Raw genomic sequence first — 12,177 nt, 5'->3', positions numbered from 1 at the left:
CAAGTCAGTGATGCCGTCCAGCCATCTCATCCTCTGTCGTTCCCTTCTCCTCCTGCCCCCAATCCCTCCCAGCATCAGAGTCTTTTCCAATGAGTCAACTCCTCGCATGAGGTGGCCAAAGTACTGGAGTTTCAGCTTTAGCATCATTCCTTCCAAAGAAATCCCAGGGCTGGTCTCCTTTAGAATGGACTGGTTGGATCTCCTTGCAGTCCAAGGGACTCTCAAGAGTCTTCTCCAACACCGCAGTTCAAAAGCATCAATTCTTCAGCGCTCAGCTTTCTTCACAGTCCAACTCTCACATCCATACATGACCACAGGAAAAACCATAGCCTTGACTAGATGGACCTTAGTTGGCAAAGTAATATCTCTGCTTTTGAATATGCTATCTAGGTTGGTCATAACTTTTCTTCCAAGAAGTAAGCGTCTTTTAATTTCATGGCTGCAGTCACCATCTGAAGTAAGTTCAGTTCAGTTCAGTTTAGTCGCTCAGTTGTGTCCGACTCTTTGCGACCCCATGAATCGCAGCACGCCAGGCCTCCCTGTCCATCACCAGCTCCTGGAGTTCACTCAGATTCACGTCCATCAAGTCAGTGATGCCATCCAGCCATCTCATCCTCTGTCGTCCCCTTCTCCTCCTGCCCCCAATCCCTCCCAGCATCAAAGTCTTTTCCAATGAGTCAACTCTTCTCATGAGGTGGCCAGAGAAAGGCAAATATTACAAGTGATAAGTTATATCACTTATTATATTATTATATATGTGGAATCTAAAAAATAATACAAGTGAATCTGTATACAAAATAGAAACAGACTCAGAGAAAACAAACTTATAGTTACCAAAGGGGAAAGGGAGGGTGGAGGGATAAATTAAGAGCATGGGATTAACAGATACAAACAGAATACATAAAATAGATAAGCAATGAGGATTTACTGAATAGAACAGGTAGTTATGGTCAATATCTTATAATAAGCTATAAAGGAAAATAATCTGAAAAAATACATATGCAACTAAAGAAAGTATATTTTCTTTTCACATATACCTTTATCATTCTGATTAAATAGACATAAACATTTTTTTAAAAAATATGGGTTCCCATTATCCTGAAACACCCTTCTTTTGTTCGAGCTTCTCCTGGGATCTCTACATCCAGCACATGGTCAACAAGGAAACTTGAATCATGCCACTGGGACTTTGGATAAGTTAAAGAGAAAAAGGTTACATTATTTCATAGATTGAACTAATGGGTTAAAAAAAAAAAACAACTATACAGTGTTCTTCCAATAGAGCATTCAGTGTGAAACCTAAACCTTCATCTTTCATTTCTTCCTTTTCCTACTAGGAACGCGACATTTCTGGGTATCTGGTTGGCAGGAACAATGCAAATGGAGTGGACCTGAACCGCAACTTCCCCGATCTCAATACCTACATCTACTACAATGAGAAGAATGGAGGCCCTAACCACCACTTGCCCCTTCCAGACAACTGGAAAAGTCAGGTACGTGATGAAATTTGCATGCAGAAGCAGGTAAATCAGCATCTGGGATTTCTTCTCTCGATCTTCACATCAACTAAACAAACAAGAATAAAGGAACAACCCAATTCTGTGCTAATCTATCCAGAGCAGTACTGACCATATCGTATGCCTCTTTGTGTTTCTTGCCTCCCTGAGCATAGAGCCCTTCACTGAGCACAAGATGTTTGATGTTAGTGGTGAAGAAGGTAAAACTGGTATCATACTGTTGCACAGCACTTTACAATCCTAAAGGACTCTTTCTCAGCTAGCGTATCATCATAAAACTGTGGTAAATGCATCAAGCAGTTATCCATCCCCATTTTATAGATATCACTTATAGAAAAAAATAACTTAAACTCACACAGATAGCAACTGATAGATTCAAGACTAAAACCTAGGTCTCCTGACTCCTTATCCAACATTCTTTCTATGGCACTACCCTGTCAACAGAAAACTGTAGGATTCTAGAGAGAAATCTCTGTTGCACGTGATGAACTGTGTGCTTATGAACAATTAGCAATAGAAAGAGGTTCCGAGAGTCTCACCCTTAGAAAAGAAGCTTTTCTTCTTCTTTTTCTGTATGCCATTGACTACTTCTCCATACTCTCATTTCCTTTTTTCAACCAAAGATCCCCTTTGATACTCCCAGGTCTCTCACCTCTTCGTATTAGAAATGGTGTCATCCTAATGGTTGGCCTGTTTCTGGGAATGACTGTTGTCATCCTCGGAGTATCATCACCACCCTGTTTCTGACCACTGTATGGCTTAGTTCTAAACATTCTCTTTGTGAATATCTGAGCTTAGAGACTGGGGAGAGAAAAATAAAGCAGATATAAGGCTTTATATTGGAAATTGCTAGATGAATATTACCGATTTTTTCCCATTGGAATTGAAGCAAAAGTCATGCTGACATGTTTAGACTTTGGACAGCAGCTCTGCTCTTGGCTCAAGTAAATAATAAATCAAAAATAACTTTGTACTTGTCATATTCAGTCAGAAGGATGCTTGGATTTATTAAACTTGTCTACATGAAGTAAGGTAACTGAGCCAGTAATAATTAAACTCCACTGGCTCCTCTGTCTGCAGCTTAGAAGGTAAAAAACAATGAGAAGTCTCTCACTCTTGATGGGACAGCCTTAAGGGCCAGGAACATGAGAGGCTGGCCTCCTTCTGATGGATGGAGGCTTAGGACATGGAGAAAGAACTGCTTTAAAGCACCTGAGCCCTGGTCACAGAGTTGGACTAGTTCCTCTTGGATTATATTCACTCTGACTGAGTGGGGCTCAACATTATTCATTTGGTCTCCTTGGGAATAGAAAAGATCAGAACCTTCACAAGAGACCCTTGATCCAGGAGGAGTCATTAACACCACATAATTTCTAAGCACATCCATCTGGAGGGGAGGAAAAACTGTGAAGACTTATAAATTATTTACTTACACTACAAGTCCAGTAGATTCAAGGCTTTCTTTAGAATACTGTCACTCACTAGCAATATAATTTGTAGTAGAAAGCATGGACTCTCATTAATTAGATAAGACTAGCCCATATTACAGTATATCTAATTCATGAAATTTGGATATGACCACAATCAGAGAACTATGGTGGACTGGAATGGGTGACTTTAACTCAGATGACCATTATATCTACTACTGTGGGCAGGAATCCCTTAGAAGAAATGGAGTAGCCATCGTAGTCAACAAGAGAGTCCAAAATGCAGTAATTGGGTGCAATCTCAAAAATGACAGAATGATCTCTGTTCGTTTCCAAGGCAAACCATTCAATATCATGGTAATCCAAGTCTATGCCCCAACCAGTAATGCTGAAGAAGCTGAAGTTGAACAGTTCTATGAAGACCTATAAGACCTTCTAGAACTAACACCCAAAAAAGATGTCCTTTTCATTATAGGGGACTGGAATGCAAATGTGGGAAGTCAAGAAATACCTGGCTGCTGCTGCTGCTAAGTCGATTCAGTCATGTCTGACTCTGTGCGACCCCATAGACGGCAGCCCGCCAGGCTCCCCCGTTCCTGGGATTCTCCAAGCAAGAACACTGGAGTGGGTTGCCATTTCCTTCTCCAATACATGAAAGTGAAAAGTGAAAGTGAAGTCGCTCAGTCGTGTCCGACTCTTAGCGACCCCATGGACTGCAGCCCACCAGGCTCCTCCATCCATAAGATTTTCCAGGCAAGAGTACTGGAGTGGGGTGCCATTGCCTTCTCCGAAGAAATACCCGGAATAACAGGCAAATTTGGCCTTGGAGTACAGAATGAAGCAGGGCAAAGGCTATTAGAGTTTTGCCAAGAGAACACACTGGTCATAGCAAACACCCTCTTCCAACAACATAAGAGAAGACTCTACACATGGACATCACCAAATGGTCAACACTGAAATCAGATTGATTATATTCTTTGCAGCCAAAGATGGAGACAGTCTATACAGTCAGCAATAACAAGACTGGGAGCTGACTATGGCTCAGATCATGAACTCCATATTGCCAGATTCAGACTTAAATTGAAGAAAGTAGGGAAAACCACTAGATCATTCAGGTATGACCTAATCAAATCCCTAATGATTATACAGTGGAAGTGAGAAATAGATTTAAGGGACTAGATCTGATAGACAGAGTGCCCAATGGCTACAAATGGAAGTTCATTACGCTTTACAGGAGACAGGGATCAAGACCATCCCCAAGAAAAAGAAATGCAAAAAAGCAAAATGGCTGTCTGAGGAGCCCTTAAAAATAGCTGTGAAAAGAAGAGAAGCTAAAGGCAAAAGAGAAAAGGAAAGCTATACCCATTTGAATGCAGAGTTTCAAAGAATAGCAAGGAAAGATAAGAAAGCCTTCCTCAGTGATCAATGCAGAGAAATAGAGGAAAACAATAGAACAGGAAAGACTAGAGATCTCTTCAAGAAAATTAGAGATACCAAGGGAACATTTCATACAAAGATGGCTCAATAAAGGACAGAAATGGTATGGACCTAACAGAAGCCGAAGATATTAAGAAGAGGTGGCAAGAATACACAGAAGAACTATACAAAAAAGATCTTCATGACCCAGATAATCACGATGGTGTGATCACTCACCTAGAGCCAGACATCCTGGAATGTGAAGTCAAGTGGGCCTTAGGAAGCATCACTACGAACAAAACTAGTGGAGATGATGGAATTCCAGTTGAGCTATTTCAAATCCTAAAAGATAATGCTGTTACAGTGCTGCACTCAATATGCCAGCAAATTTGGAAAACTCAGCATTGGCCACAGGACCGGGAAAGGCTGGTTTTCATTCCAATCCCAAAGAAAGGCAATGCCAGAGAATGCTCAAACACAATTGCACTCATCTCACACACTAGTAAAGTAATGCTCAAAATTCTCCAAGCCAGGCTTCAGCAACACATGAACCGTGAACTTTCAGATGTTCCAGCTGGTTTTACAAAAGGCAGAGGAACCAGAGAGGAAATTGCCAACATCTGCTGGATCATCAAGAAAGCAAGAGAGTTCCAGAAAAACATCTATTTCTTCTTTATTGACTATGCCAAAGACTTTGACTGTGTGGATCACAATAAACTGTGGAAAATTCTGAAAGAGATGGGAAACCCAACCACTTGACCTGCCTCTTGAGAAAGCTGTATGCAGGTCAGGAAGCAACAGTTAGAACTGGGCTTGGAACAACAGACTGGTTCCAAACAGGAAAAGGAGTACGTCAAGGCTATATATTGTCACCCTGCTTGTTTAACTTATATGCAGAGTACATCATGAGAAACTCTGGGCTGGATGAGGCACAAGCTGGAATCAAGATTGCCAGGAGAAATATCGATAACCTCAGATATGCAGATGACACCACCCTTATGGCAGAAAGTCAAGAACTAAAGACCTCTTGATGAAAGTGAAAGAGGAGAGTGAAAAAGTTGGCTTAAAGCTCAGCATTCAGAAAACAAAGATCATGGCATCCAGTCCCATCACTTCATGGTGAATAGATGGGGAAACAGTGGAAACAGTGGCAGACTTTATTTTTCAGGGCTCCAAAATCACTGCAAATGGTGATTGCAGCCATGAAATTAAAAGATGCTTACTCCTTGGAAGAAAAGTTATGACCAACCTAGACAGCATGTTAAAAAGCAGAGACATTACTTTGTCAACAAAGGTCCATCTAGTGAAACATATGGTTTTTCCAGTAGTCATGTATGGATGTAAGAGTTGGACTATAAAGAAAGCTGAGCACCAAAGAATTTATACTTTCAAACTGCCGTGCTGGAGAAGACTCTTGAGAGTCCCTTGAACTGCAAGGAGATCCAACCAGTCCATCCTAAAGGAGATCAGTCCTGAGTGTTCATTGGAAGGACTGATTTTGAAGCTGAAACTTCAATACTTTGGCCACTTGATGCGAAGAGCTGACTCATTTGATAAGACCCTGATGCTGGGAAAGATTGAGGGCAGGAGGAGAAGGGGACAACAGAGGATGAGATGGTTGGATGGCATGACTGACTCAATGGGCATGAGTTTGAGTAAACTCTGACAGCTGGCGATGAACAGGGTGGACTGGTATGCTGCAGTCCATGGGATCGCAAAGAGTCAGACATGACTGAGCAACTGAACTGAACTGAGAGGAGAACTTTCTACATGTCAACATTACAGCAGATGTGTTGGGAGTAGGAAGAGATTGAAAGTCATTGTTGTAAACCTGTAATTTTCAGATATATTTATTAAACTCCAAATTTCTGCAGCTGCAGAAGCTACTGGAAAAGTGGATAAGTTGAAGAACACTTTCTCTGTTACACAAGAGAGGCCAAACTGGAATTCTGTGCTCAGAAACCCTGTGCTACTCCTCTTCCAATTGCTCTTTTTCTCCCTTTCTCCCCCTTTTTTATTTAAGAGACTTTATTTTTTTAAGGAATTTTAGGTTCACGGCAAAATTGAATGGAAAATATAGAATGTTACCACATATTCCCCGCTTCCCATTATCAACATCTCCCACCAGAGTGGTACATTTATTGCAATGATGAACCTACATTGACTTGTCATCATTACCCCAAAATCCATAGTTTCCATTAGGGTTCACTGTTCATGTTGTGTATTCTGTAAGTTTTCACAAATGTATCATGACATTTATTGACCATTTTGCATCATGCACAATAGTTTCACTGCCCTACATGACATCTTTTTAGCTATTTTGAATAGTGGGATTTCACATGAGATTTCGTTTTGAAAGTATTCCATTCACCTAATTTGTTACACTGTCAAGCAAAAGATCAAAATTTCCCCGTCTGCACTTCTTATATCTGGTAGAACTCTCTTTGCTTTATTCAGGCATGCCATCCTCTCAGGCCACTTCCTGTCAGACATGCCATCCTTTCAGGCCACTTCCTGACAAACTCATGTGAACAACCATCTGGCTTTAGTTGTAGCTTCACCACCAAGCTCTCATCTCTCCTCAGGTGGAACCCGAGACCCAGGCTGTGATACAGTGGATCCGCTCCTTCAACTTTGTCCTTTCAGCCAATCTCCACGGAGGGGCAGTGGTGGCCAATTACCCATATGACAAGTCCCTTGAGCACCGGGTCCGAGGTTTCCGCCGCACTGCCAATACCCCCACGCCTGATGACAAGCTTTTCCAGAAGGTATGCAGAATGGCCATCTGTCCAGGCAGAGGAAAATGGGGTTCAGGAGAGTGACAGAGGTCAAATCAGTTAACATAGGACCCTATTAGGAATGAGTCGACAGAAAATGATTGAAAATACCTCCTGCTCATTAGGAGCTTACAATCTAGTATATTACATTTTGTTTTGAGTGATAAACCATACATTTATGAAAGAGTAAATAAATAGGAAAGCTTTATAGTACAGTTACCACAATACTTGTTAGTGATAAGGAAGAAATATACTGAAAGCCTGATAGTGCTGGTGGTAAGCTAGAGCATTAAATGTGAATTTTGGGGGTTCTAGTTTACAGTTTTATAGTAGTATGGCTGTATAAATGTAAAATATACCATGCATAGGAAAAAGGCTTATATAATAGTTCAAAACAGCAATAGAATAAAATTAATAGATTAGCTATTTTATGGTTAATATTCTTAATAATATATAATTAATACAATAATTGGAATTCCCTGGTGGCTCAGATGGTAAAGCATCTGAGCATCTGCCTGCAATGCAGGAGACCCGGGTTCAATCCCTGGGTCAGGAAGATCCCCTGGAGAAGGAAATGGCAACCCACTCCAGTACTCATGCCTGGAAAATTCCATGGGTGGAGAAACCTGGTGGGCTACAGTCCATGCTGTCGCAAAGGGTTGGATCGACTGAGCGACTTCACTTTTACTTTCTTTCAATAAAATAATATTATTTAGTATTTCAGATTTTTTTTTTTCCGGCTGAGTCTCATGACTTGTGGGATCTTAGTTCCCTGGCTGAGGATTGAACCTGGGTCCCCACATTGAAAGCACCAAGTCCTAACCACTGGACTCCAGAGAATTCTCCTATAATAACATTAATTCAACAGTTAATGAATTACATAGAGAATAACACCAGTTGTTGCTTTGCAAAGCAAATATATTATTGTATTTTCTTCTCTAGTTATCTCATTTTGTCTACTGTTATAAAATAGTAATGAAAGAAAATGATAGAGATTTTGAATATATCCCTGTCCCTGAGAGATAACACACATCTCTCACTCCCAATACATAATTCCTTTTGTGATGAAGACCTGTCTTACTTGCTTCTTGATTCTTTCTTGCAAAATTCAGGTGGAAACTGAGGTACACTTGGAAAAGTGCTTGTACATGATTGAATACCACCCCTCATTTTGCACTTTGAAGAAATTTAGGCCCAATGTAGTGGGAACAGCAGCTGATAGATCTCCTAACTCTAGTCCATTCCACACACACGCACATACCATCTCTCCATTTCTCCTGGTATTTTCTTTCACAAAAGGAAATAATCAATTGTTTCTACCTAGTGGGGTTCTTGGCCTCACCCTGCTTCTGAGTATGAGCATTGCCGTATGAGTTGGGGACACTCAAGGTCATTTCTCACCCACTTTACCTGTAGCTGGCGAAGGTCTACTCCTATGCACATGGATGGATGCACCAAGGCTGGAACTGTGGGGATTACTTCCCAGATGGCATCACCAATGGGGCTTCCTGGTATTCCCTCAGCAAGGGTAAGAATAATTCTGGGCACAAGAGTGCTGTAAGCTGAAGTAGACTGAGACTCATTTCTTTTAAATTGTCAATTGATTTTTGCATCCTGTCATATCTCTGACAGGAATGCTATTTTGCATTCAAGTAGAGATCTGAAAAAACGAGAAGCCTTAAGTTGGCATTTAACATCATCTTGTAATTCTTTAAAATGGAGGTTGGAACACTGTGTGGTCCTTTAGAACTGATGGTTCACATAGTGGATTAGATCATAGGAATGTAGTCAAGTGGTTAAGAGTGTGCTCTCTAATGTTATATTGGGTTGAAACCCAGCTTGACCATTCACTAGTTATGTGGCTTCAGGCTAATTACCTAACTTCTCTGTGCTTCAGTTTCCTCATTTGTACTTTAAGAATAACACTACTTGCATTAGGATTTTAATGTAAGTATTAAATAAAATAATGCACATAGAGCATTTGGAAATGCCTGCTTTATAAATATGAAACTTTTTCTTAAGTGGCATGAGGTATGCCTCATATAGCAAAGATGAGGAGAGATGCCAGGCTGGACAGACAATTCCTCTGATATGTGCTCTTTGTACCCTGCCTGCCCATCTCCCATCAGCAGGGATTTGCCATGGACATTGGCCACTGATAGCATAGCAGACACCTCTAGCAAGAGGCTCTGCTCTCTATTCTTTGGGCTTTTCCCACAACTGAGGGTCAAGATGTAACCTCTGTTTACAAACCTTCAGTAGATAAAGAACCTAAGGATAGGTAAGAGCTGAAGCAGGAAACCAGGTTCTCTCAGGAATGATGTTGCAGCAGCTCTCTTCTCCCATCCTCTCACACCTGACCGGTCAGAGCCCAGGTAGTAGAAACTCACTGGTAAGGGCTGAGCTGATGGCTTGTCCCATGGGGACTGGGAAGGAGGAAGGTTAGCAAGTCATCATGTACTAGGAAGATGACGGACTTCTTGTGGCCAAAACTCACTTGAACCCAAAGCAAGAAGATTGAACTTTACTTTCTTTGGTTTACATTAGGAAAGCAGTAAGTTGTTGTTCAGTCACTAAGTTAGGTCCAACTCTTTGAGACTCCACGAACTGCAGCATGCCAGGCTCCTCTGTTTTCCACCATCTCTTAGAGTTTGCTCAAATTCATGTCCATTGTGTTGGTGATTCTGTTTAACTATTTCATCCCCTTTGCAGCTCCCTTCTCCTTTTGCATTCAGTCTTGGCAATAAGTGCTTGTGTGCTAAGTCGATTCAGTTGTGGCCGAGTGTGTGCGACCCCATGAACTGTAGCCCACCAGGCTCCTCTGTCCTTGGGATTCTCCAGGCAAGAATACTGGAATGGGTTGTCATTTCCTTGTCCAGGGGATCTTCCCTACCCAGGGATTAAACCCACGTCTCTTTAGTCTCCTGCATTGGCAGGGTTCTTAACCACTAGTGCCACTGGGAAGCCCCAAAGCAATAAGTACCCCCTCCCAAATGTAAAATATAAAGTATACTTTTTCAAATACTTGTTCTTCCCTTTCCCTTCCCATTTTCTGGGATAGCATAACCCATGCCTCCAGTAAATCATTAATCATTTAGTCATTACCCCTAATTAAATGGGTTTAGTTCCAAGATCATGAAGTTTATATCAAAATGATTGTGAGGTTTCTAGACCAGCATCATCAGCATCACCTGGGAACTTGTTGAAAAAAAAAAAGCAAGTACTGGATACATACTGAGTCAGAAACTCTGGGGCTGAGGCCCAGCAATTTGTATTTGGCTGGAAGTCACAGCCTTCTAGGTAATTCTGATTCAGGGAGAGAATCAATGTAACAGGCTAGAGTTGTTCTCCAACTTTCCCCATTCTTTTAATAAAAGCTGTTTGCACTCATCAGCTTAGAGAGCAGGTAAAAAGTTGATTAGATGAATAATTTTTAATCCCAATAAGTTTGTGAGATAAATACCATTCTAATAATCAGAAATATATTCATTGTGATTGATTCAGTTGAATAATATGCAGGATAGAAACAGGCAAGCATTTGATGAAGAAAAACTATATCTGCCTTCTGCTTTCTCTGGAGTCTGTTTTTCTAGGATAACTATTTTCAAGTTGGTGCTGTGTTCTCAGGTAGGAGAAAGGGTGTGAAAGCAAGATAACCATCTCATCTCCGACCTCCCAGATCTGAAGAATATCACGGTCCAAGAGAAGAATCTATCCCCTGAGAGCAGTAATTGTCTGATATGAAGGCATGAGTAATAAGCAAACCTTGGTATGATGAGAGAGACAAGAAGTTAAGTCATGAAATGGAAGAAGTAGGGAATGGAGACCACACAGTGGGCATTTGTGAAGGGAGAAAACTGGAAAGATAGACATGTGCATTTGAGAACTGAGGAAAGGGTTTATGGAGGAGAAGAATATTGGAGATGATGAGGTAGAACAGCAGGTGATGGGGAAGAGAGTGTGGAGAAATTGAGTGTTGAGTGGGGAACTTGATTATACAACTCTGCCCCTGCTCTCTTTCCCCTAGGAATGCAAGACTTTAATTATCTCCATACTAACTGCTTTGAGATCACGCTGGAACTTAGTTGTGACAAGTTTCCACTGCAAGAGGAATTACAACGCGAGTGGCTGGGTAATAGGGAAGCCCTAATCCAATTCTTGGAACAGGTAAATTCTGTGTTTTAAGTGTCCTGGTTACAGAAAGGGAAGTGTTTTCTGATGGTAGGCAAGGTATTTTGTATGACTCAGGTCTGACTTTTGCTCTGACTCAATACAATAGATCTCAGCTTTTCTACCAGTGAAATTAATTCATTCCACTTTGTTGAGCACAGCTATCTGTCAGAGACTGTACTCTGTGCTGAGGATTAAGAGTAAACAAATATATATGTCTGCATGTATGCAGCTCGTATTCCAGTAAGGAGAGACAGACAGTAAACAAAATAATTTGTAACATGTTAAATGCAAAATGCTATGAAGAAGGCCTTACAGAGAAAGTAACATTTAAACAGACTTACAGGAGGTAAGGGAGTAAACGGTTCAGATATCTAGGGGAAAGGGGGCTCCCTGATGAAGCCATAGTAGCAAATGCAAGGCCAACAGTAAGCAGATGAAAAGATGCTCAGAATCACTGGAGAAATGTAAATCACAGCCACAATGAAGTACCGCCTCACGCTCATGAGGATGGCTGCTATAAAATAGCAAGTGTCGTGAAGAAATTAGAACACTGGTACAGTGTTGGTGGGAATGTAAAATGGTGTGGCCTCTACGAAAAAACAATGTGGTGGTTCCTGAAAAAAAAGTAAAAACAGAGCCGCCATACAATCCTGCAAAACCAATCAGGGTATATATCCAGAAGAACTAAAAGCAGGATCTCAAAGAGTTATTTGTACACCTGTATTCAGAGCAGCATTGTTCACAGTAGCCAAAAGGTGAGAGCAATCCAAGTGTCCACTGGTGGATGAAGGGACAAACAAAATGTGGCAGAGACACACAGTGGACGTACAGCCTTAAGAGAAGGAAATTCTGCCATGTGCTACAATG

General features: G+C 41.2%; 1 protein-coding gene across 1 annotated transcript in view; it reads left to right on the top strand.

Moving 5' to 3' along the window:
- CPN1 (carboxypeptidase N subunit 1) overlaps nucleotides 1-12,177 on the top strand; it is a 28,655-nt gene that overhangs the window by 10,522 nt on the left and 5,956 nt on the right. Inside the window, exons 3-6 of the mRNA XM_069567979.1 lie at nucleotides 1,338-1,493; nucleotides 6,946-7,128; nucleotides 8,554-8,665; nucleotides 11,165-11,304. Of these exons, the coding sequence (XP_069424080.1) occupies nucleotides 1,338-1,493; nucleotides 6,946-7,128; nucleotides 8,554-8,665; nucleotides 11,165-11,304 (591 nt within the window). The remainder of the gene's footprint in view (nucleotides 1-1,337; nucleotides 1,494-6,945; nucleotides 7,129-8,553; nucleotides 8,666-11,164; nucleotides 11,305-12,177) is intronic.

Source organism: Ovis canadensis, chromosome 22 (genome assembly GCF_042477335.2).
Source record: "Ovis canadensis isolate MfBH-ARS-UI-01 breed Bighorn chromosome 22, ARS-UI_OviCan_v2, whole genome shotgun sequence".
NCBI classification, from domain to species: domain Eukaryota; kingdom Metazoa; phylum Chordata; class Mammalia; order Artiodactyla; family Bovidae; genus Ovis; species Ovis canadensis.
This window is presented reverse-complemented; position numbering and strand designations above follow the sequence as displayed.